The sequence below is a fragment of the Chlorocebus sabaeus genome, chromosome 21, assembly GCF_047675955.1.
Source record: "Chlorocebus sabaeus isolate Y175 chromosome 21, mChlSab1.0.hap1, whole genome shotgun sequence".
In the NCBI taxonomy this organism is placed as follows: domain Eukaryota; kingdom Metazoa; phylum Chordata; class Mammalia; order Primates; family Cercopithecidae; genus Chlorocebus; species Chlorocebus sabaeus.
Genome location: NC_132924.1, coordinates 116,038,938 through 116,062,481, shown reverse-complemented (window position 1 = coordinate 116,062,481; position 23,544 = coordinate 116,038,938). Strand labels below are relative to the sequence as shown.

The following is a 23,544-nucleotide window of genomic DNA, read 5'->3' as shown; positions in this document are numbered from 1 at the left end:
GTGTTTCCCCCTCCCCATCTCCACTCTGATCTTGCACTACAGCTGCTCAACCCCTCACAGCTCTGCCCACACAAACCACTATCCTCCAATGCCTCAGTCCTAGCCTGCATCCTCTGGCCCCCACAACTCTGCTCTCTCTGAAGTGTTTCCTTGTTCCCTTGGCTGCTCCTCCTCCTGTCCTACCTTTGTGAGGAGCCACAAGGATATGCCTGCTGCCTCCACCCAGGCCTAAGGAATGGGAAGCATGCTTTGTGAATGCTGGTCTAGGGCCTAAAACCTGTCCCCTTTGTTTTAGGCTTTTTTTTTAGCCAATATAAAAACAAACCAACACATATGTAACAACAATAGCCAACAAAATACCATACTGCAGTTTGAGCAATCTAGAGACAGTTACAACTGATGGAAATGACTGGCATGTGATGAGTTTCCTGGGCCCCATCCCTGCCGTGGGCACATCCTTTCCTGGTCTTTGCAAGCTGCCACCAGAGAACCCTCTTCTCCAGTTCCAAGATCCCCAGTGTAGTGGGATGAAGAGTGTTCCCCCAGAATTCGTGCCCACTCAGAAACTCAGAATGTGACCTTATTTGGAAATAGGGACTTAGCAGGTGTAATTGGTTAAGATTTCTCAATAAAATTGTTCTGGATTTAGGATGGGTCCTAAATCCAATGACCTTGCCTTGAAAAGAGAAAGGAGAGGGGACCTTAAATGCAGAGACGCAGGGAAAAATGCCATGTGAATACAGAGGCAGAGATTGCTGCGATGCTAGCACAAGCCAAGGAGTGTCAGAAGCCATCAGAAGTGGGAAGAAGCAAGAAAGGATTCTCCCCCAGAACTTTCATAGAGGCTGACCTGCCTAAATCTTGATGTTGTATCTTTGGCTTCCAGAACTGTGAGAGAATAAGTTTTTATTGTTTTAAAGCCACCAGTGGTACTTTGTTATGACAGCCTGGGGAAGCAAAGACACCAAAGCATTAAGGTGTCTTCAGTGTGTTACCGTGGGCCCCGCCCGGAGTTTCGGAGAAGCTGCTCTAGGATCACCCAGACACCAGGAGCAATCCCATCAAGCTGGCCACTACTTGGGAAAAGTTTCTGGAATTGCCATCTTCAAAACAGAATATGCCATGGTTTCACCACTCATAAGTGATTTGATCTGTAATCTTCAGTTTCCACATCTATAACGTAGGGAAAGTAATACCTACTCCTGGGATCATGGTACAGATGCAGACAGCACAGGTAGCAGTGTCCAGCCCAATGCCTGAAGCAAGCAGGCTCTCAACAAAGGGCTCCCTCCTCTTTCCCACCCTTTCTCTGCTTTCAGACTTCGCTTCTCTTCCCTGACAGTCTGCCTCAACTAATTTTGATATGGCCTCTCTCAGCCCTTCTCACTGTTACAGGCCTCCTTTTCTTTAATCCCATTCATGTAGTGTTTTACCACAATGCATTCAGCCTGTATGCAGAATTTACCTTGTCAGGATAACTATCTTTGCCCAAGTAGGAGCAGTTAACACCTTGTGTTTGGAGTGATTGAGTTTCCATCCATCAAATGCAGAAGCCCATTGGAAGGGCTACTCTGAACATAGCCCTTCAGCCCCCACTGGGCCCTATGTCCCATTGCTCCTGACTTGGTGTGTCTTGCTCCTGGGAAATCACTCATCCCCAGGCTTTACATATCAGTTGTCTCAACTCTGCCTTCTCTAGTATTTCAACCTAGACATGCAGAGTAGCACTCAATTTTAAGCCCAAATCCTGAAACAAGATAAGCTGGAGGTGTTAAGACTATACACGAATAAAACTAAAGGTGTAACATGTGACACTTTAATCTGGAATTAGGAAATGACTAGATATTGTAACCCATAGGCCTGCCCCAATCCTCTGTCCTACACTGGGTAAGGGGTTGTGGTTTACTGTGTGCCTTTCTCTCTGTCCTCATCTTGTTGGTTTTCCAGAGCCCAGCCATTGCCCTTCAGACTAACCCTCCAGTGGGGACCCAGAATGCCTGGGTTTGGAAATGGTGTTTGAGGACTTCCATCAGGATGAACGGGAGGAAGCAGCATAGGGTGGAGAGAGGGCTAGTCACTTCGGATGCCCAAGCGGATGCTGCTTTCCCTAAATTAGAAGATAAGTCAGTGATGAGCAGAGCTCCACAGACACTCCTGAAATGCGACCAGGCTCAGCACAACCATTTTTTATTGGTTTAGTCTTTTTCAAACTTGGGGGTCGGGAGCTCAATCTTCAGGGAAATAGCAAAAAGAGGGAAGTATTCACATAAGGAGGTGAGAAGCAGAGAGAGAATCACTTTTAGGAACACAGATTGGGAGCAGGTACAGGAGAATCCTGGGTGAGGATGAAGAATGACCCGGGATGGTTTTGGAGCTAGCCTCAGGAACCCTTTCTCTTGACCTGCGAAAGAGAAGACATTTTCAGGGTCTCAGGGGCTATGGCGCAGCAGGAATAGGGCAGGGGAGGTGGGCTCTGAGGCCTGATTTGAGTAGGGCTCACTGGCTGTCTCCATCCTCCAATGATGCATTCTGTGATATTCCCTGCATTTTCTCCCCAGTCTGGCTTCATTATGGTTTCATTGAGATGATAGGATATATTAGGCTGTGCCGTGGCTCTGAGATTCCTTTATGCCCATGTGTGATGTTCCATCCCCTGCCCCCATCATCTGCCCGATCCCACCCTCTTCCTTACCATGGCCATCAGCATGAGGGCACTGACCAGCACGGCATACAAGGTGGCCTTCCCTAGCAAGATCTCATAGAGGATGGTGGCAGACAGGACCCCTTGCTGGTAAGACTCTGTTGACAAGAACAGAGAGCATGTAGGTACCTGTGCACAGGTAGCTCTGGCCTCCCTCACGCCCGCATGTCTGTGGATTCTCCATGCCCTTGTTCCAGAGCAGAGACGGTGAAAGATAGAAAAAGGAGAGACTCACTTACCAGAGGTGAAGCCACAGTCTGAAAGAAAACAGGGGAAGAAAAATGGATGAGAGAATGCTGCTTTGTAAGGACACTGAGCCTTACATCACAGATTCACAGGCCACAAGCACATGCATATCAGATGGTACAAAGTCAGCCTCCTTTGATAGCCCTGGTTCTGTCTCCCTCATGCTGCTCCAGTGCCAGCGACGTGGTCACTATGATCTTAGGAAACCAGGACCCCAGAAGGGGATGGGCCACACACCACTCAGGTGCTGAGCTGTATGGCTTGTCCTCAGGGGGATCTGAGAGCTGAACTCTAAGGTGTCAGGATCTAAAGGAAGAATGAGCTTGAGGTGCTCCATTCAGCCTCTATGCTTCTTGGGGAGGAAGAGGGATCAAGGACGATCACTTCCTTGATCGTCCCACCAGGTCCACTCTGACTTTCTTCTGGATCTAGTCTTGTCCTTTACATAGATCTTTTTATCTTCCCCGGTAGCCGGCCTCACCCAGTCTCCTCCAGGCATCTCCCCAGGCCCCACTCACCTGCTCTACCCCAGGCCTCGGCGCTTATCTTTTGGGTGATGGGCTTGTCCCTGTCCTCGGTCCACTCGTCATCCTCCGAGAGCCCATAGAACTGGACTTGGCAGCGGAAGTGGTTGCGGGGGTTGTGCCAGAAGGTGGCTGAGACCCTCAGGCGGCTGCTCAGGCAGTATCTGGAGTCGTTGAGGGCTGGCTGCTCCTTGAGGGGCTGTGGGTCTGTGCTGACCCCACTGTGCACCTCTTTCCCGTTCACCCACCAGCTCAGCTCCACATGGTCGGGGTAGAAGTCTCTGGCCAGGCACACCAGCGTGGCCTTTTGGGTGTGGGAGATCTCTGCTTCTGATGGCTCAAACACAGCAACCTTGGGTGGGAACACCTTTTTCAGGTCCTCTGGAAAGGGAAGAGGGGATAGGGCTAGGGCTGTTCTGAGAGCTATCTGGTCCTGGTAGGGTCTCTGTGTATGTGAGAGAGAGAGGGCTGGGAAAGGACCATAATGAAGCACAATTACGTTACTAAGTCCTCCTTGCTTTGGAGTCACCAGCCTATTCCTCTTTGATGGTTCTACCCCTTCCTTGCCTGTCTTTTGTATCCACCCTATGGGTTGGCACTATCCATTGTCTGTCCATCTCCCAATTAGGCACTGCCTAACATTCTAGGCAATGTCTCTTCATTGCCATTATTTGATTTCCTCTCCATCAATAACAACTTGCCTACCTACTTCTCACCATTTTATGTGGTAGTTTTTTAACTGGAGCAAGGGATTGGAACCCCAAAAAACAAGATCCAAATCCTAGAACTTCCTTTGTCCACCAACAAGACTTTTAACACAGAAATTCCTATCACTTTTTTCTGCTTGTGAAGTATGAATCACCATTCTGACTTTGCAGAAAGTGTGTGAAGGTTAAATTATGTACGAATTCAAAAAGCCCCCTCCCAAGGAGGTTATTTATATCAAATCTAAGGTGCTAGGAAGGAAGGGGAATCTGGGATGAGGGAGGCATTTTGGAACTAGGGGCTTTCTTTAGATTTACAAATGGCCTATTTTTTGCACTCACATGAGGACAGCCTTTGGTTTTAGTGTGTTCATGAGAATGTGAGGTTTTTTTCTTTTTGTGGTGCATGAAGTCATCTTATCCATTCCTCTGCCTCCAGGTACTCCTGAGTTTTCTCAGCTCAGACAGATAGTATCTTCCCTTATCTCAAAATTAGGGACCCTTCAACCTTCTGTGTCCCTTTGCATCAAATATTATGTGTATTTTTTTTCTACAAGAAAGTTCCCCAAATAAACATCTGATATGATCAGAGTAATTTCTTGCTACTAGTTGTGTTGATACAGTTTCTGTCCTGAGCATATCCTTTGTAGATTTTTAGGGATGACATGTAAATGCATCCCCTTTAATCCCTGAGGATCCTTCTCATTTGGTTGAATTACTACTTTTGGACCTGCCCTCCTACTCATCTTATCTTTTTTTTTTTCTTTTTCTTCCCATTGATTATTTTTCATTTCTGAGCAACTCTATTAAAGTGAAGAAATATCAGTCTTAGGAGAACCTATTCCGAATCTCCTGGACAATGGAGAAAATTTATTCTGACATTTCTTCACATTTGTGTGGATGTGACCTCCTTCCTGGGTCCCCATAGGGCCTCCTGCTGGAAGGGCTCTCTGCTTGGTTTAGTGTGCTGCTGTCACCATTTTGAAATCCTAAGTCGTTTTTTAACAAGAGCCCCCGCATTTTCATTTTGAGCTGGTCCTGCAAATTCTGTAGCTGATCCTGCTTCCCATCATGTCAATTTCCCTTCCTCCCCACAACTCCTACCTTGCTAATTACCACTATGCTTCTAAGTCTTTACTAGCTGGGCTGGGGCTAAATGATGATATCCTAACTTCTATCTGCAGCACTTTCTTTCTTTCTGCTCTCAACCTGCTTATTTTCACTCTCATCTCAAAAGCCCTGGCTCTGGGAGTCCACCAGCCCTCCAGAATGCACTCCTTTGATCTCTTCATTTAGCAAACACTCAGCCCCCATTGTAAAAATTAAAAATGTCCCTTGACCATGCATGCTGTTCTGTAGAATAGTTATTGATGCAATAGGCATGGTGAATACTAGCCGCCTCTCACCGCACACCAACACACTATCTGTACATGAGGGCAGGGGCAACTCTCCTGCATTTGTGAGTCCCTGTGGTGTGGGGCTTGTCACTGTGGGTGTAAGTGTGTATACTAGTGAGCTTCTGGTGTAAGTGTGTGGACTAGTGAGCTTCTGGTGTAAGTGTATACTAGTGAGCTTCTGTGTAAGTGTGTGTACTAGCAAGCTGAGGGTGTGTGTGTACTAATGAGCTTCTGGTGTAAGTGTGTACTAGTGAGCTGCTGGTGTGTGTGCACTAGTGAGCTGCTGGTGTAAGTGTGTGTACTAGTGAGCTGCTGGTGTAAGTGTGTGTACTAGTGAGCTGCTGTTGGCCTATGCTCTACTTGTGGGTTGGGTTCACCTTAGGCAAAATTGTGATGTTTGTCTCACATCCAACCCACGTCTAACACAGACACAGCCTGACTCCATTTCCATACTCCAGATCCTGCCCATCCTTTGGCACTGGGCTGACCCTTCCCCCTGCCTCCCCAGTGACCTCCTAGGAGGATGGGGAAAAGAAGCATTGAATTACATCAATAATCTGTGCACTCTACATGTTGATTCTCTTTTCTTCTTCACAGCAATAGTAAGTGGTAGGTATTGTTCATTATATTTTATAGTTGAGGAAACTGAGATACACACATTAATTTGCCCAAGGTCACCACATCACAAAAGAACCAGAGGTTCAAACTCAGCCTTTATCTGGCTCTAAAGTCTGGGTCTTTTCTGCATCCCAGTTGACTGCAGGAACCCTACATTTCCTCTGGATACACTTCACTGTAGCTGAGCCCCACTACACCCGGCTTAATGACAGCCTAATTACAAATGGTGCGGGTTAATATACCAATATCGTGAGTTCTCTTCTCTGGCCTCAGGGCAGTCGTCACCAGGTAATGTTTAGGGTCCCTTTTCAGCTCCCAGGGCCTAAAATCTTTCAGAGAATTTTCCTTGTCTCTCAGGCAAAAATGTCAGCATTTTAAATATGTGTTTGTGGCAAATGAACTCCCTGAACTTCTGGGCTGTTTATCCTAGAATACTTAGTCTGCTAAAGGGAGATTTCAGGATAGGGGAGGGAGCTACATGGAGGCAGGGGTGGTAAGTATACCCCAGTGGCTGAGGTTATGTGCCCTACTCTCAGGTCAGCACCTCTTTGCTGACCAGCCCATGGGCAAGCATGAATGCTATGCCCTCACCCTGGACCCAGGGATCTCTGGCTTAGGAGGAATAGGAACCAGGAACAGGAGTTTTAAGTCGGATTATAGATCTACACTTGTAAAGAGTAAACTTTCATTCTTTACTGACTCATGTTCATCTCTCTTTTTGGCTCTCTGTCCCACTTTTGTTTGGCAGGCTTTTTCTGCTCTGTTCTACTGCACCCTCGGCTGCAGGATTTCTGCCACCTGACATCCACCCGCCTGCCCGTAATGCTGACCCCTGCCCACCCGCACTGTTCCCAGCCCTCTCAGCTCTTTTTGCCTACCAGTAGCAGTTACCCCCATTCCTACCCATTCCCCAAACCAGGATTTCCCTTCATCCTCTCCAGTTTCGCCTCTCCCAGAATCCTAACAAATTCTCTCTTCTCCATCGTTCGCCTTCTCTCTAAACACCCCAGAAAAAAGATTAAAAGCGGCCTCGCCCTCTGCTCAGCTTCCCGGACTCTGAGCACCTCCCCACCCCCTCCCTCTTCCCCAGTGTCTTCCCAGGAGCGGGGAGTGACGCTGCAGAGCTGACCCCGGACACGCAGCTCCTCCCGCTCCGGACACCCAGCTCCTCCAGCCCCGGTCTGCCCTCCGACCCCGGGGATCGAGGGGCTGGGAGGTGGGGAGATGCCCGAATCTCACCTATGACCGTGAGCCTGGTGCCGGGCCCGAAGTACTGCTCGTAGGAGCACGGAGGTGCACCCCGGCACGCAAACCACTAAGGCTCCCTGAGCTCCTGCCCACCTTGGGGACCCAGCCCAGGTCTCCTAGCACAGGGCGGGACCAGGTGCCGCGAAGCAGCCACCTTCTACCCGGACCCCGCCGTCCGGGTGTTCCCGCGGCAACTTACCCAGCACGGTCAGCCGGCTGCCGGCCCCGAAAGTCAGGACGTTGGCCCCAGAGCACAGCCAGGGGACTTCCCACAAAAACCGGACCCAAGCCGCCCGCGCCCGCGCCCCTGCGGCCCGCGCTCACCGAGCACCAGGAGCCGCGTGCCTGGTCCGAAGTACTGGGTCTCTTGGTCACGGCCCCCGAGCCCCACACAAAAACCCGAGCGCCGTCTCTCCCCAGGTCCCCGGGCGGCCCCAGCTTACCCAGCACTGAGAGCCGGGTCCCGGCGCCGAAGTACTGAGTGTTTTGGCTCACAGCCCCGAGATGCAGCACAAAAACTGGCCCTGCTATGCCCCCGGCCTCCCGGAGCGCCCCCTCCCCGGTTCCCGGGCTTCCGCGGGAGCCCCCGCTTACCAAGCACTGTCAGCCGGGTGCCTGGGCCAAAATACTGCGTATCTGTGCTCACAGCCTGGAGGCCCAGGACAAAAACCGGTGCTGCCCGCCCTGCTGTCCCAGACTCAGCTCGGGTCCTTCCCACCGCTGAGACCCCCATCGCCCTCCCAGCACCCAGGACCAGGAGTCCTCGGCCCAGACGCCCAGCAGCGCCTCTCAGCACAGCCCCTCTCGGAGTGGGGCAGCTGCTCAACTCTGCCCATGCCGCCCTCTCGGAGCGCTCCGGAGCCCCAACCGCCTCCTTACCCAGCACGGTCAGCCTAGAGCCTTCTCCAAAGAACAGCTGCGCGGTGTTAGCACAGCCCTGGGGACCCTGGCGCAAACCCCGCTTTCCCCGAGGAGGGCCCTGGATGGCCCAGTGTCCACTCCCCTAAGAACAGGGTTCTGGGGTTGTCCAGGCTGGGCAGCCCTCCCTCTCTCCCACCTGGAGCCCCCTTCTTACCTAGCACGGTGAGCCGTGTGCCTGGCCCAAAGAACTGCTCACCGTAGGAGCACAGTAGGAAGGGGCTGCCCAGAATTCCTTCTCCTTCCCCACCTCCCTTAGCACAGGTAGAGAGCACACCCTCCCTCTCTTTCCTGAGCCTGTCTCTTCCTGTCTCGAATTAGCTGGACACGGTAACTTGGATCTTGCATGAGGTCACCACCAATTTGCAGAGGAGAATCCACTTGGCTTGGGGACAACACAGTGGATTCGAAATCTGAAGGGGCCTTGATGGTACTGGAACGGCTGGAGCTGGTCGATGTTGCAGGCTAGACCTTGCCTCTTCCTAGTTGTATGACCTGTAACCTCTCTGATCTCAGTTTCCTCATCGGAAAAATGGGACGATATCTTTCCCTCAGGGTTTTCATCAGTCTTAATAAATAATGCATGTGCAAGTACTTTGTCAAGAACAAGTTTTATTAAAAGTGCTGAGTGATAATCCCACTTCGCTGTCTTGGCCTTCTTATTCCTAGGAAGCTGAGTGTGGACAGGAAGATGGACAGGGGCTCGCTGGGTTGGAGGACCCTGCAAGACAACAGCTGGGAACAGCCCCAGAGACCTCTTCCCACCTGGTAGCTGCATTCCCTGGGCTGGGCGGGGATGTTTTTGGCAGCAGGGTTTTTTGTAAAAGCACCTCCTCTACCTGAATCATTGTGCTCCCCCCAGTCCCCACAATGTTACACCGTGATACAAAAATGTTTCCTCCCTGATAGTCTCCCTCCCCCCACCACTGGGCAGAGGCAGGAAGCGCAGGTGGCAGAGGTTAGTCTGATTGTGTGGGGCTTGGAAAAGACACAGGCAGTAAATTAAAATGGGAAGGGCTTGGGGAAAGTCGCAGTGATGGTAATGGTTGGGGGGGGGGGGTGGAGGGGCCCCTCCTTGGAACATGCACCACCCTGAGCAGACCATCTATGTCACTGGGTCTCCCTGGTGGGGCTCACTGTGCCCACCTGCTCAGACTGGCATTTATAGTGAAGTGGGTGGGAGGAGCGAGGGGTGGCAGGGCAGCTCATAGGAAAATCTGCAGAGCAGTGGATGGCACCATATGACAGGAGGACAAACAATCCAGAAACCTCTGTAATTTCCTTTTATTCCGTTGCTTCCTGAACAAAGTCCGAACTCCAGAGTCTTCATTTACTCCATAAGTGTATAGTGAACTTCCACCATGTGCAGGCTCCATGCTGGTTGCATGGAGATAAGTTTATTCCCAGAGTGGCATGCACCAACCCGCCTTTCCAGCGCTAATTTTGATTACTCCCATTTCTGAACCTTGCAACCAGCTAAATGGGCCTACCCAGAGGCACCTAACCATGTCATTAGGGCTTTTGTTCATGCCTCTGATCAGCATGGCCATTCTCTGGAATGAACAACTGAGACCAATTCTTCCTTTGAAGAGATTGCCACCTTCTCAGACTCTTTCCTGATTATCCCAGTAAGAAATTGAGGACCGTTCTCTGACTGTATTTTAGTAAGCAGTTCATGTTGCTCTTTCAAAGCATGGACTTGCAATTCGGCTCTTTCTGTTCATGATTGAGTCTCTCTGTGAACAGATAAGCTTCTTGGGGACTGTAATTGGGTATCTTAATTTTCTTGGAAGTTGATAACAACACATCGCAGGGATATATGTTTAATGAGTGGATGTGTGTACATGTGGGTAAATATAAACATATATACACACATGTGAGCATACATGCATACATGCATCTTTGAATGCATGTATGTGTTGCAATAAAGAGGGAAGACTGTGTGGTGTAGTCCTATAAATGGAAGGGTAATGGCTATTTCGGGCAAGACTTATGGTGATGATTGCTCCCGGGTTGGGTCATTTTGGGTTCACTCATTTATTCATTTTTTTGTTCATACATACCTATGTGGTGTCTACACTAAACTGAGGTTCTATACTATAGCCCTGGGATACTATCATCAAATACATCCTTGTTAACAAAGAGTTCATAGTCCCTGGGGGTATCAGACAAATAAAGAGGTAGTTTCCAGCAAGTGTGACATATCACAAAGAAGGTTATGCACAAGGCACTGTGATAGCAAAATAAAGGGTGTATTTAATCCAGTTTCAGGGGAAGAAGAGGTAAGGAAGGGGCAAGAAAGGGCCAGAGAAAGCTTTTTGGAGGGGAAGACATAGAAGCTAAATCTTTAAGTCTAAACAGGAGTTACCATGGGGAGAAGAGTACTTTATCACCCCAGGAGGAAGAGCATGTGCAAAGTGTCTTGAAAGAAGAAGCTCAGGGGCTTCAGGGATGAGAGAAGTGAGGAGAGTGTGGAAGGAGACGGGGATAATCATCAGGTCTTCTGTGCCACCTTTAGGATTTGGGACTCCATCGCCATGGTGACAGTGAGACAATGGAGAGCTTTTGAGGGAATTCTAAAAGTAGGGAGGGGCTGATTCCCAGTTTTAGATAACTTTATTTTCTATCCTTCCGGGAATGATCAGGGGACATTTTCACACTGGTTTAATTAACTAGAGAAAAATTTATAAACAGATTGGTAAGTGAAACTGGAGGACACATCTTCCATTGAAAATAAGTTTCCAAGTCAGAGCATCTCTTCTTCAGAGCTGGGAAATCAACTTGGTGAACCAATGAGGATGAATGGAGTGCTCAGTAAGATAGCTGTGAGGAAGGTGGGTGATGCATATGGAACCCAGCTTTGTTAGTCATGGGGATGTAGCCAGCTGGAGGGTGAACACACCTGTATAGGTTGGCTCTTCCTCTGAACACGTCTTTTCTGGGCAGAACAGTATAGTTGGATATAGAAAATTCCTATACTCAACGTCTGTGTCTTCCTAGACTGTTCTAGGAGTAACCTCTTCAGCTCCCATCACTGCCTTTCACATTGAATTAACCTCTGCTATTGATCTCAAGGTGGGCCCCTTACTCTTCTTATGTGAAGAGTCTGCATTTTACTTGAGTACCTCTTGTTTCTATCCTGACTGAATGGGGAGAGTCACAGGGAGTTCAGAGACAGCCAAGGAACTATCCAGACATTCACAACTCAGAGTCAGGCCAGATCAGAACATTTTTATTGGCTTAGTCACTTAGGAATGCTAAGGTGCCCCTGGGTTAGGGAGATTTCAGCCGTGAGTGTGCAGGTGTGCATGCACATAGGGGGAATCTATTGGGATGTAGAGAGGTGAGAGCAGCTCTTCAGAAGCACTGGCAAAAGAAGAATGTATATTGAAATCACGACGGATTAGAAGCTCCTAATTCCACTTCCAGGGCTGCCTTCAGAAATCCTTCCTCTTGACCTGCAGAAGAGAAAGCTTTGGGGGTTATTAAGAGCCAGGAGTTGTGAGGATTGAGAGGAAGTAGTAGGGTCCGTTGACCTTACAAATAGTAAGGCTCATCACAACATCCATTGAGTTTTCAGGTGACTCCAGCTTCTTCCCAGCATGACCCTTCCACTGTGATCCTACAGAGGTGCAAGCTATCTTCTGAGGCACCTGAATGAAACCTCTTCCCTCCCTACTGCCCAGCTACAATCCTGGCAGAGACTCTATACTTCTGGGTCTGAGTTGCTTGGTGTCAATGTGTCACCTCCAGCCTGCTAGCCCCATCCTGCCCTACTGCTTACCATGGCCATCAACACGAGGGCACTGACCAGCACAGCATACAGGGTGGCCTTCCCCAGCAGGATCTCATAGAGGATGGTGGCAGACAGGACCCCTTGCTGGTAGGACACTGTTGGCAGGGAGGAAGGACAGGTGGGTACCTGTGCACAGGTAGCTCTGGTCTCTCCCACCCTCCACCCTCCACCCTCCGGTGTCTGTGAGTTCTTCATGCCTTGGTTCTAGATCAAGAACCATGAGAGAGGGGGAGGAAAAGGAAGGGCTTACTTACCCGAGGTGAAGCCACAGTCTGAAAGAAAGCAGGAAGAGGAAAATAAATGAGAGACCTCATTTTCATAGGCAATGAAAAGTAAAGTCAGATTTGCAGTTGGCACAGACTCCCAGGCCCAGACCAGCTTCCTCTGACAGCCCAGCACCTCCTTTCCTCTGCCGTGTCAATGTCAGCCACAATGTCCTTGCAATCCATGGCATGTGGCAGCACTGAGGGGGCTGGGGGATACCACTCAGATGAGAGATACACAGGTCACATAGAAAGGGGACCCAGTTGCTTGGCTCTGTTGGGCTGAGAATCTGGCAGAATGAACTACAGGTGCCCAGTTCTCCTTCATGGTGCGTGCTGGTTCCTTTCTTTTTGGATCTGGTCTTGTCCTCTACCTGGATCTTTCCATTTTCCCTGGTAGCCGGTCTCACCTAATCTCCTCCAGGCATCTCCCCAGGCCCCACTCACCTGCTCTACCCCAGGCCTCGGCGCTGATCTTTTGGGTGATGGGCTTGTCCCTGTCCTCGGTCCACTCGTCATCCTCTGAGAGCCCATAGAACTGGACTTGGCAGCGGAAGTGGTTGCGGGGGTTGTGCCAGAAGGTGGCCGAGACCCTCAGGCGGCTGCTCAGGCAGTATCTGGAGTCGTTGAGGGCTGGCTGCTCCTTGAGGGGCTGTGGGTCCGTGCTGACCCCACTGTGCACCTCTTTCCCGTTCACCCACCAGCTCAGCTCCACATGGTCGGGGTAGAAGCCTGTGGCCAGGCACACCAGCGTGGCCTTTTGGGTGTGGGAGATCTCTGCTTCTGATGGCTCAAACACAGTGACCTTGGGTGGGAACACCTTTTTCAGGTCCTCTGGAAAGGGAAGAGGGGTTGGAACCAGGGTTGCTCTGAGAGCTATCTGGTCCTGGTAGGGGCTCCGTGTGTGTGGGAGAGAGAGGGCTGGGAATGGGCCATAATGAAGCACAATTATGTCATTCTAGGCCCTCATTGTTCTGGGGTCACCATCCTAGGGTTTGTTGCTCTCTCTCCACTTTGCCCCTTCTTTCTATGCTGGCCCATGGATGCACATTGCCTACTGTCTCCCCAGCTTCCTATGGTCACATTATATCCTGATTGTTTTGGCTGTTTTTACTGAGGTTTGTCTGATCATCTATCCAAATAATTTATCTGTGTAGCTTTATTCTTCAAAGCCTTACTTGGTGCATGGCTATGTAATCCTGAAACTTGAGGTAGGAGACTCTCATTAGTGGCATAATTACAATAACTAAATCGATTTTTTCTAATTATAATTTTCCTTTTTAAAATCAAGATGTATTTATTTGTCTCATGGGATAGTAATACATATTAGAATTAGCTTTTCTTTTCTAGAAAAGACACTTTTCCATTACATCGGACTCCCCCACCTGCCCAGCACCTTTTTAAAAAATTTTCTTTTCTTGCATGTAACCCTCTTTAAAGAGCCAAACCTCGTCAATATCTGACGGGATGGTCCACATTTCCTCCTCCCCTGGGGCACAGGAGGGTGTGGTAGCTTGTCCAGGATGGCTGAAATCCCATGGAAGCTGATGGCCATGGGATTAACCCTTTCTTCTCTCAGAGTGTCCAGCAACCCTGCCTGGCCAGGATTGGAATCCATCCACAGCTAAGCTTTGCATTTTCAAAAGTAGTGCAAGCTAGACCATTGAGTATGAATGAACCACAAAGTCCAAGGGCCATTTCAGTAGAAGGCTCACACTGCAGAGCTCTGGACCCTTTCACATGCTTGACAGAGGAGAAAAAGAATTTCTGGGATCATTGGAATGAATGATCTCATCTGAAGACACATGAGGAGTGGAAGAGACCACAATTTACCGTGCCCTTTGCTTGGCTCTGTGCCAACCACGAGCGTGAGCTTTTGGTGCAGAAATGTGGCAAGTCTAGATAGGGGTTCTTTATCCAAATTTGGGAAATGTTTTTGATGGGAAAATTGAGATGCAGGTTTGGAAAAAGGCAAACCCTGTGACCCAGTGATGATAAACAACAGGAATGAAAAGGATTGTCACAAGTTGAATCCTTTACGGAATCCTTTACAAAGGATTTTCATATAAGTTAGTCCCTTCTGTTTCTATGTCTTAGAGAGAAGGAGGCAGCTTAAGTTGCTTTTCAAATTGCACACCTCCCCCACCACAGCCCCCTGAACCCAGGCCTTTGAATCTGGTGATTTGTACTTTCCACTCAACTCCCTGGTGTGTGTCCCCACCTACGTGAATGTCTGCCCAAGCCCCTAACCTTCGGTAGACCCTGTGCATCCCATTCCTCCATCCTTGCCTGTGTCTCCATCCTAGACCTCATCCCATCCCAACCCTGCTCCACTGCCTGTCTGCTTCCTCCCCAGCATGGGGAAGGCTGTACTAGGGCTTCCTGGTGGGGCCTTTACGCTATTATTCCAGCATAAATTCTGAGGCTTAAGAAAATGAAGTCTCGGCTGGGTGCGGTGGCTCACGTTTATAATATCAGCACTTTGGGAGGCCAAGGCAGGCGGATAATGAGGTCAGGAGTTCGACACCAGCCTGGCTAACACAGTGAAACCCCATCTCTACTAAAAATGCAAAAAGTAGCTGGGCGTGGTGACAGGCACCTGTAATCCCAGCTACTTGGGAGGCCAAGGCAGAAGAATCACTCCAACTCAGGAGGTGGAGGTTGCAGTGAGCCGAGGTCGTACCACTGCACTTCAGCCTGGGCAACAGAGCTAGACACCATCTCAGAAAAAAATAAAATAGTCTCCTACCCATTTTGTCTTCTTTATACCTTATCTGTTGCTAAGATAATGTCAGTTTCCAGTTGTAACACTCTCTTTAGATCTATCTCCCAAACATCTGCCAAGCACAGGGCACCTCAGAGACTCCCTGCATCTCGCCCAGTGCTGTGACAGGGACTTCTGCCCTCAGGCTTCAAGAGCAGCCCTGAAACCACTCGTCTCCCCAGCCTGGTCCCCCCTGGCTCATGAACCTTTAAACTACCTCAGGAAGACATAGATGTATCTTCTAAGACTAGTAGAGAAAGAAGGAGGAAGATGAAGGCATGAGCAGAGTTCTGTGCTGGAGGCTGGCAGTGGGGAGAATCTTAAGACAGAAGACAGAGCTAGTCACCAAATGGAGTCAACAATGCAGAACTGGAGTTAGAATAGGAAGATAAAAAAGAGAAGATGCAATTTAAAAAAGGGAAAGTAAAACAATATATCCACTAAGAAAGTAGAGATGAGAAGAGTCCCAGAAAACAATGAAAAGAAGAGTGAAAAAACACACAGCCCTGAAGACTAAGCAAGGAGCTCTACAGCTGAGGAGCTGCAGCCAACACAGCAGAGCAACAAGCTGGAAGAGTTCCAGGGAAGGGAGGAGAGGGCACAGCACTCCAGGTAGGAAGGGATGACCCTGACCTCCATTCTTACATCCAATTCCCTTCCCAGCAACAGATCATTGCGGTCAAACCCAGGCACCCCCGAGTCAAGAGTGGAGCCCCCATACCTGTCACAGTGAGCCTGGTCCCGTTCCCAAAGTGGAGGGGCGAATTATAGGAGCACAGCTGCAGAGGCTTAGATAAAACCCACCTGGAGATCTCCAGCCAGAGGGCAAGTCTTAGCTCCCTGACAGCAGGATGGCTGCCTTTCTCTGCCTGGATTCACGGCTCTGGACTAAAGGGATTCTGTTAGGAAAAAGGTCTAAGCATACTGTGCGACATGAGGCGCAAGAGGAAGAGGCTTAGGAGGCAGAGTCATGCACATAAGAGGGAGGATGAGCCGAGAAGGGAGTGAGGAGGCAGATTATGGACTGAAGACTTAGAGAAGAGAAATAGAGGAGTCAGCCAAGACACACCAAAAGGGAAGGCAGGCACAGCTCTGTGGAGCTCCACAGGGTAAGAAATTTCACTCAATCCTCCTCACCAGTGCTGGAAGGAGAAGCAGAGAACTGTGCCTCTAGGGGTCAATGGCCCTACCACCCTGGTTCTGCAACTTACCTAGGACGGAGAGTCGAGTGCCATCTCCAAAATACTGGGGCTGATTGCTACACAGTGCATCATGAGTGTGGCAAACCCCAGAGGAGCTGGTGCGGGCCCTTCCTTCCAGAAGCTGCTCCCACACAGAACTCCTGGGGCCCCACCACACACTCCACTGACCCACATTTTCTGAGCTTTTCTTGGCTGTGTTCTCAGTGTCTGCCCTCCCCAAGGGGTCCTCCTGGAACTCCAACCTTATGATACACTATCCCAAAAGAAGCCTTTTACATACCCAAGACAGAGAGCTGGGTTCCACTGCCAAAAAACAGTTTTTCATTAGTTGCACAACATTAAAGACTGGGAGGAAAACCGCCACCTGCTGCCTTCCACTCCTGCCTCCCCAAGTCCACCTGCCAGGTCCTCTCCTGTTCCCTAGTAGACTTTTAACCCTGCTAGGTAGAGGGGTAGACAATGGCACAATCGGAAACGCAGTGGTCAGCAGACCCATGAGGCCCCATGTGATCCCCCAAGTTCCCTCTTCTGTGACCTTCTCCTTTCTGTGTGAGGGAGAGAAATGGCAGGACCGTGGTGGTAAGGTCAGAGGCTCCTTTATCTGTCATGGCCATGACTGGCACCCTTCAAGGAGACAGGAGATGCTCAAGGTGACCCCTTCCAAGCTGAGTCTACCCATCTCTCAGTAGGGGAACATAACGTGGCACAGGCAGTCTACAAAATAGTGGAGAGGGAGGCTATCCCCTCCTCATCTCCCTCATAAGTCTTCCTAATAAAAATACACTTTAACCTAAGCACTAGAGACAAGGCTCTGTCTGGATTCCAACCCCTTTTTGCAAGTTCCCAGCTGTCCGGTCATGACTTACTCACCTACAACAGTGAGCCGACTTCCCTCTCCAAAATATACGGTGTTTCCAGAACACAGCCTCCGAGGGCCGCTTCAAAACCTCCCAGCCTCTGCTGAGCACAGCTGGGATTCAGGCAGAGGCTGGGAGTTCATGGAACTCTTCCCTTACAGAGACACCAGCTCTGCTTCCAGCACTCTATGTTCCCTTCTAGAGCTTGCTCAAGACCCGGGCAGGTGACAAAAAGAGACACAGAGTGGCCTCCTATAAAATCCAGCACAAGAACATACGAAGATTCTACAGAGAACCTCTGTTAGTGAAGCAGATGGATGGAGAGGTGTTGTGACTCATTAATTACCCACCGGGCTCTCTGGCCTCCCCTGTCTCAGGGCACTATGAGGAGAGGCACCCTCTCCTTCCCTTTTCTGCCCCATCAGCCTGGGCTCAGCTCTGACTCTGCTCAGAGCCTCTGGGAAGCCTGGGTGGATTTGCCCTTACAGGGAGCCTCCTCTGAACTCACTCCTGGGACATGAGATGACGTCTCCCTTAATCTGGCCCCAGGAGCTGGGATCTCCGTTCTCTTTGACATTTCCCAGGACAGAGTCCTCCCTCATCGCACCCCTCCTAGAGACCCCCAGCCTTACCTACAACGGTTAACTTGGTCCCTGAACCGAAGGTGTAGTCATAGTTAGCACATAAGAATACAGCCACTCTAAAAGGAAAAGTGGACCCACTTTTCCCTATGACGGATCTGCAAAAGTACCTGAAAAATGTCTTACCTACAACTGTGAGTCTGGTGCCTTGTCCAAAGAAAGCTTCAGTGTTCACACAGTGACAGGGGTCAAGGTGAAAATCACATTCAAGGCATAGAGTGGGGAGAGGGTCCTGGCTAGGGTGGAGGACAGTGAGCTAAGAAATCTCCTCCTGTGCTGTATGGGTATTGCACAGAAGAACACTTTGACTTTTGCTTTTTAGGACCATGGAGAGTGAGAGTCCATCCACAGGGTCCTAGGTCCCTTTCTCAAAGGACACCCCATTCATGCTCCCTCTCTGAGGGTCCATTGAAAGGGAAAGGGCGTGGCCTGCAGAGGACGGCAAGGCCCAGAACCTATGACTCCATCTATAGACAGCCCTGACTTCTTCCCAAATCCTCTGGAGAGCTGGTCACCTCCAATGAACCTTCCACCCGACTGTCTCAATTTTGTGGGGATCAGGACCCTCCCTGAGTCCTCCACTTGAGAGGTTCCTGAGGCATTCTTCTTATGTCTGAGCTCTCTCTGCTTGGGAAGCTTCAATTCTCATCTGGGTCTGTCCTTGTCCATGGTCTTGGTGTGACATGTGATCAGGAGTGAGGCAGAGGCATTCTGAACCAGATTGCATTAAGACCTGTGACCCAGGAAGAAAGAAGAGGGACTCTGGGAGTTGGGACCGCCAGAGAGGTTTTTGTAAAGGTTTCCCATAGAGTTGAATCATTGTGGCCCCCCTGTCCCCACAATGTTACAGCTTTGTATAAAAAGCCCCTCCCATGGGTCCGCCGCCAGAGCCTGGGAGAAACCACCAAAGCAGCTGCTCCTTTGAGGGGAGTGGAGGGTGGATGACATCACTCCCCGTTGTGCAAGTTGGTGGCGGGGTATGGACCAGGCCGGGGGCTTCCTTCTCGCCTCCGGGCACTGTTCTCAGGATGTTTTGAGGTCCTCAGAGCTGGGTGTCTTTGTAAGGCTGTTTGGCTAAGGGGCTGGTCTTCTCCAGTACCCACCCCTCTTCAAGCTGCCACCAGGTTGGGGCACCTCCCTGTAGGGAAGCCACAGCCCCCGTCACTACGCTGGCCCCACCCCGAGGCTGTGTGTCACTTGGAGGGTTTGAAGCTCTGAGTTAAAATCCAGAAAAAAAAAGACAAGCTTAACTACATAATGATGACACACTTGCATGGTAAAATATAAACAGAATCAAAATAACATGACAATTTGGGAAAAATATTCCCAGTTCTCACCATCAGGGCTAATCTCCTCAACATACGGTAAGCTCCTAAAAATCAATAAGAAAATAACCCAGCAGCCCGATAAAAATGGGCAAAGAGTAAATTGTTCAGAGAAAAATAAATACAAACAGTACATAACTATCAGGGGAAAAAAAAAATCACAATAAGAAATGTAAAATAAAAATAAAAAAACTTCATCAAAATACACTTTTCACTAATTTGACTGACAAAATTGAATTATATGCCCATCAGTGAGGGACTGGATAAACCGTGATATGGTCACACAGTGGAGTAATATTCAATGCTAAAAAAGAATGGCAATATTTTATATTGTTATGGAAAAATTCTCCAAGATATATTATTAACCGGAAAAGAGAAAGTTGCAGAATAGCATAACCAGATGCCACCTTTGTCTAACAGAGGGGGGAAAAAAAGAATTATACTTTTGTATTTACTTGATTTTGTGTACAGAAACACTATAAAGATACAACAGAAACTGACAAGAGTGATGACCTATTAAGAATGAGTGAAGTAGGCCGGGCACGGTGGCTCACCCTTATAATCCCAGCACCTTGGAAGGCCAAAGCAGGCAGATCACCTGAGGCCGGGAGTTCGAGACCAACCTGACCAACACGGCAAACTGAAAGTACAAAAAAAAAAAAAAAAAGAAAATTAGCTGGGTGTTGTGGTGGGTGCCAGTAATCCCAGCTACTTCAGAGGCTGCTGAGGTAGGAGAATCACTTGAACCCAGGAGGCGGAGGTTGCAGTGAGCCAAGATCATACTACTGCACTCCAGCCTGGGTGACACAGTGAGACTCTATCAAAAAAAAAAAAAAAAAAAAAAAAGAAAAGAATGAATGGAGTAGACAGAAACAAAGTGGAAGTAAAAGTTACATTTCCCTGCGTCAACGTTACTGTGTTGTTTCCATTTCAGGGTCATATAGCTCTATTGTCTATTGAAAGTCAAACTTAACTATTTTAAAAAACAAGAAAATTTGGCTTTACATAAAATATGCCACTTTAAAAACCTACTTGTTTAATTTACAAAGTCTTTTTTTTTTTTTTTTTGCCAAAGAAATGTATGTATGAAGTCATGTAGAATTTATGTATGAAGGTATGTATGAAGTCATGTAGAATTTATGTAAGAAGTTGTTTCCTTGTCCTAAATTTGCTCAGTGGGGACTTAAATACTTGGACAACTGTGAAAAATGCAGATTTCTGAGTAGTGTTCATGACCTATTGAGTAAAAATCTCCAAAACTGAGTTTACTTATTTATTTATTTAAATAAACAACCAAACAGAAAATTACCCTGGGTGTTTCTGTTACAATGCCAGGCTTGGGACCCACAGCTTGTCCCCTGACTAGAACAGGGCAGAGGTAAGCCGTGGTGAACATCAGACGGCAGTCTAGGAGTGCCATAAGTTTGGTGCCAGGGCATGGCCCTTAGAACTTAGGGAAGAAAGAAAAAGAGGAGATGGTATATCCAGGGCATGAATAGTGATGGACCTCGCAACATGCTACCAAAAACCTGCATAAAAGGTTGATTGCAGCCGGCGCGGTGGCTCACACCTGTAATCTCAGCACTTTGGGAGGCCGAGGTGGGCGAATCATGAAGTTGGGAGTTCGAGACAATCCTGGCTAACACAGTGAAACCCCGTCTCTATTAAAAATACAAAAAATTAGCTGGGCGTGGTGGCACGCACCTGTAATCCCAGCTACTTGGGAGGCTGAGGCAGGAGAATCGTTTGAATCTGGGAGGCGGAGGTTGCAGTGAGCTGAGACTGCACCCCTGCACTCCAGCACCTGGGCGACACAGCGAGACTCTGTCAAAAAAAAAAACAAAAAAACAAAAAAAAAACCAGTTGATTGCTTTCATCCATTGGAATGTGTCAAAGCCTCTTCCCAGTACCTTTCCTAATTGAAAGACACAGTTTATTTTGATCTATTTCTGCATGTTTTCCTGTCTTACTCACCTCTTTTACTTATCAATAATTCATCCTCCAAGTTAGCATCTTTTAATCACCTAGTGGGGGCCCTCCTCCGGACTGGCCTTATAAATAATAATACCACTCTGTCTTGGCATCATGGCTTTTTAAAATTCCGATGGCGTTTGTCCCAGTTTTGCCTCTCTGGACGGTATGCCCAAGCGCACATGGAGCGTTTTTTCCATAAAAGCCTGTAAAATCAGTTAGGCAGGTATCAGGTTGGGGGTCATTCATCCATGTGGGCAGCAGGGGGCAGCCTTTCCTTATTTTTGAGACCTAAGTAACTGCACTCTGAGCTCCGCCACTTGAGGGGGCGAGAAGAATGCGCAGCGCGTGGTGGGGCGAGGACGCGGAAGAAAGCAGGGTTACTCCTGCACCTCTGTGTCGGGGGCAGGTGGGAGACTGGGAGACACGCAAAGAACATTCTACATGTGCAATTCTTGAAAGCTTTGTAGCGTGTTCATTTCAACCTAAATTCCTTGTTCTCAGTTGAGAAACTGAAACCCCAAGAGGCTAAAATGAGTTGCCCAATGATGAAGAAGCACTGCGCCCCCAAGACTCCTTAAATTCAAGGGATACCGCCAAACCCTGCCCCTCCGTGAAGCCGACCTTCTGTGGCCAGACTGCCGGGCTCCCAGCAGCCCTGTAGCGTGGATAAACCTCTTAAACTCTGTGTCATTATCTGTAAGCTGGGAAAAATAATACCTACCTCGTAGGGTTGTGAGAATTGCACGTGATAGTGAGTGTCGGGGTTAATCATGGTGACAGAAGAATCAGTAAAAATGTTAGTGACTGAAGCCTGGAGTGGTGGCTCACGTCTGTAATCCCAGCACTTTGGGAGGCCGAGGCGGGTGCATCACCTGAGGTCAGGAGTTTGAGACCAGCCTGGCTAACATGGTGAAAACCTGTCTCTACTAAAAATACAAAAAATTAGCGGGGCGTGGTGGCGCGTGCCTATAATCCCAGCTACTTGGGAGGCTGAGGCAAGAGAAACGCTTGAACCCGAGAGGCGGAGATTGCAGTGAGCCGAGATCGCATCATCGCACTCCAGCCTGGCGACAGAGCCAGACTCTGTCTCAAAAAAAAAGGTTAGTGCCTGTTGTTTTCAGAGAGATACTGTAACTGCCCAATAGGTTCACCTTGCCTACTATGTAGACAGGGCCGATTTATCAAGACAGGGGAATTGCCATAGAGAAAGAGTAATTCATGCAGAGCAGGCTGTGTGGGAGACTGGAGTTTTATAATTACTTGAATCAAATCTTGCCGTCTTCCCAGGAATTCAAGGATCCAAGTTTTAGAGGATAATTTGGTGGGCGGAGGGGAAAGCAGAGTCGGGAGTGCTGATAGATTGGGTTGGAGATGAAATCCCAGCTGTTTTCTTGTGCTGAGTCAGTTCCTGAGTGGGGGCCACAAGACCAGATGAGCTAGTTTATCCATCTGGGTGGTGCCAGCTGATCCATTGAGTGCAGGGGCTGCAAAATATCTCAAGCCCTGATCTTAGGTTTTACAATAGTGATGTTATCCCCAGGAGCAATTTAGGGAGTTTTGGAATCTTGCAGGCTCCAGCTACATGACTCCTAAACCATAATTTCTAATTTTTTGGCAAATTTGTTAGTCCTATAAAGACAGTCTAGTCTCTAGGCAAAAAGGAGGTTTGTTGTGGGAAAGGACTGTTATCATCTTTGTTTCAAACTAGAAACTAAGTTCTTCCCAAAGTTAGTTCAGCCTATGCTGGGGAAGGAATAAGGACACCTTAGACGTTAAAAGCAAGATGGAGGCCGGGCGCGGTCGTCACGGCCATAATCCCAGTACTTTGGCGGGCAGAGGAAGGTGGATCATGAGGTCAGGAGTTTGAGACCAGCCTGGCCAACATGGTGAAACCCCATCTGTACTAAAATAAAAAAAAATTAGCCAGGCCTGGTGGTGCACACCTGTAGTTCCAGCTACTGGGGAGGCTGAGGGAGGGGAATCACTTGAACCTGGGAGGTAGAGGTTGCAGTGAGCCGAGATCAAGCCACTGCACTCCAGCCTGGCAACAGGTTGAGACTCCAGCTAAAAAAAAAAAAAAAAAACCAACAACAACAACAAAAAAGAAAACCAAGATGGAGTTGTTTGGGTCAGATCTCTTTCACTGTCTCAGTTACAATTTTGCAATGGCAGTTTCAATACTGGCCTCAGGATGTCTTTACCATATCCAATCTCAGGTTTTCAGCAGGCATCAGAAGACCTGGAAGATAAGTTAAAATGCAGTTTGCTGTCTGGGTGTGGTGGCTCACGCCTGTAATCCCAGCATAGGAGGCCGAGGAGCAGGCAGATCACTTTAGCCTAGGAGTTTGAGACCAGCCTGAGCAACA

At 48.9% G+C, this 23,544-nt stretch overlaps 2 gene segments (V, D, J or C); both read right to left on the bottom strand.

The window, feature by feature from the left end:
• Positions 1–2,171: 2,171 nt before the first annotated feature.
• LOC103227081 (T cell receptor beta constant 2-like) lies at positions 2,172–8,171 on the bottom strand. The segment is given in 6 exon segments: positions 2,172–2,401; positions 2,693–2,799; positions 2,941–2,958; positions 3,466–3,852; positions 7,763–7,876; positions 8,033–8,171. Coding segments are annotated over 6 exon segments (786 nt in total).
• A 3,396-nt stretch (positions 8,172–11,567) lies between these two features.
• LOC103227068 (T cell receptor beta constant 1-like) lies at positions 11,568–21,950 on the bottom strand. The segment is given in 6 exon segments: positions 11,568–11,814; positions 12,141–12,247; positions 12,407–12,424; positions 12,863–13,249; positions 16,391–16,634; positions 21,900–21,950. Coding segments are annotated over 6 exon segments (828 nt in total).
• Positions 21,951–23,544: the final 1,594 nt, after the last annotated feature.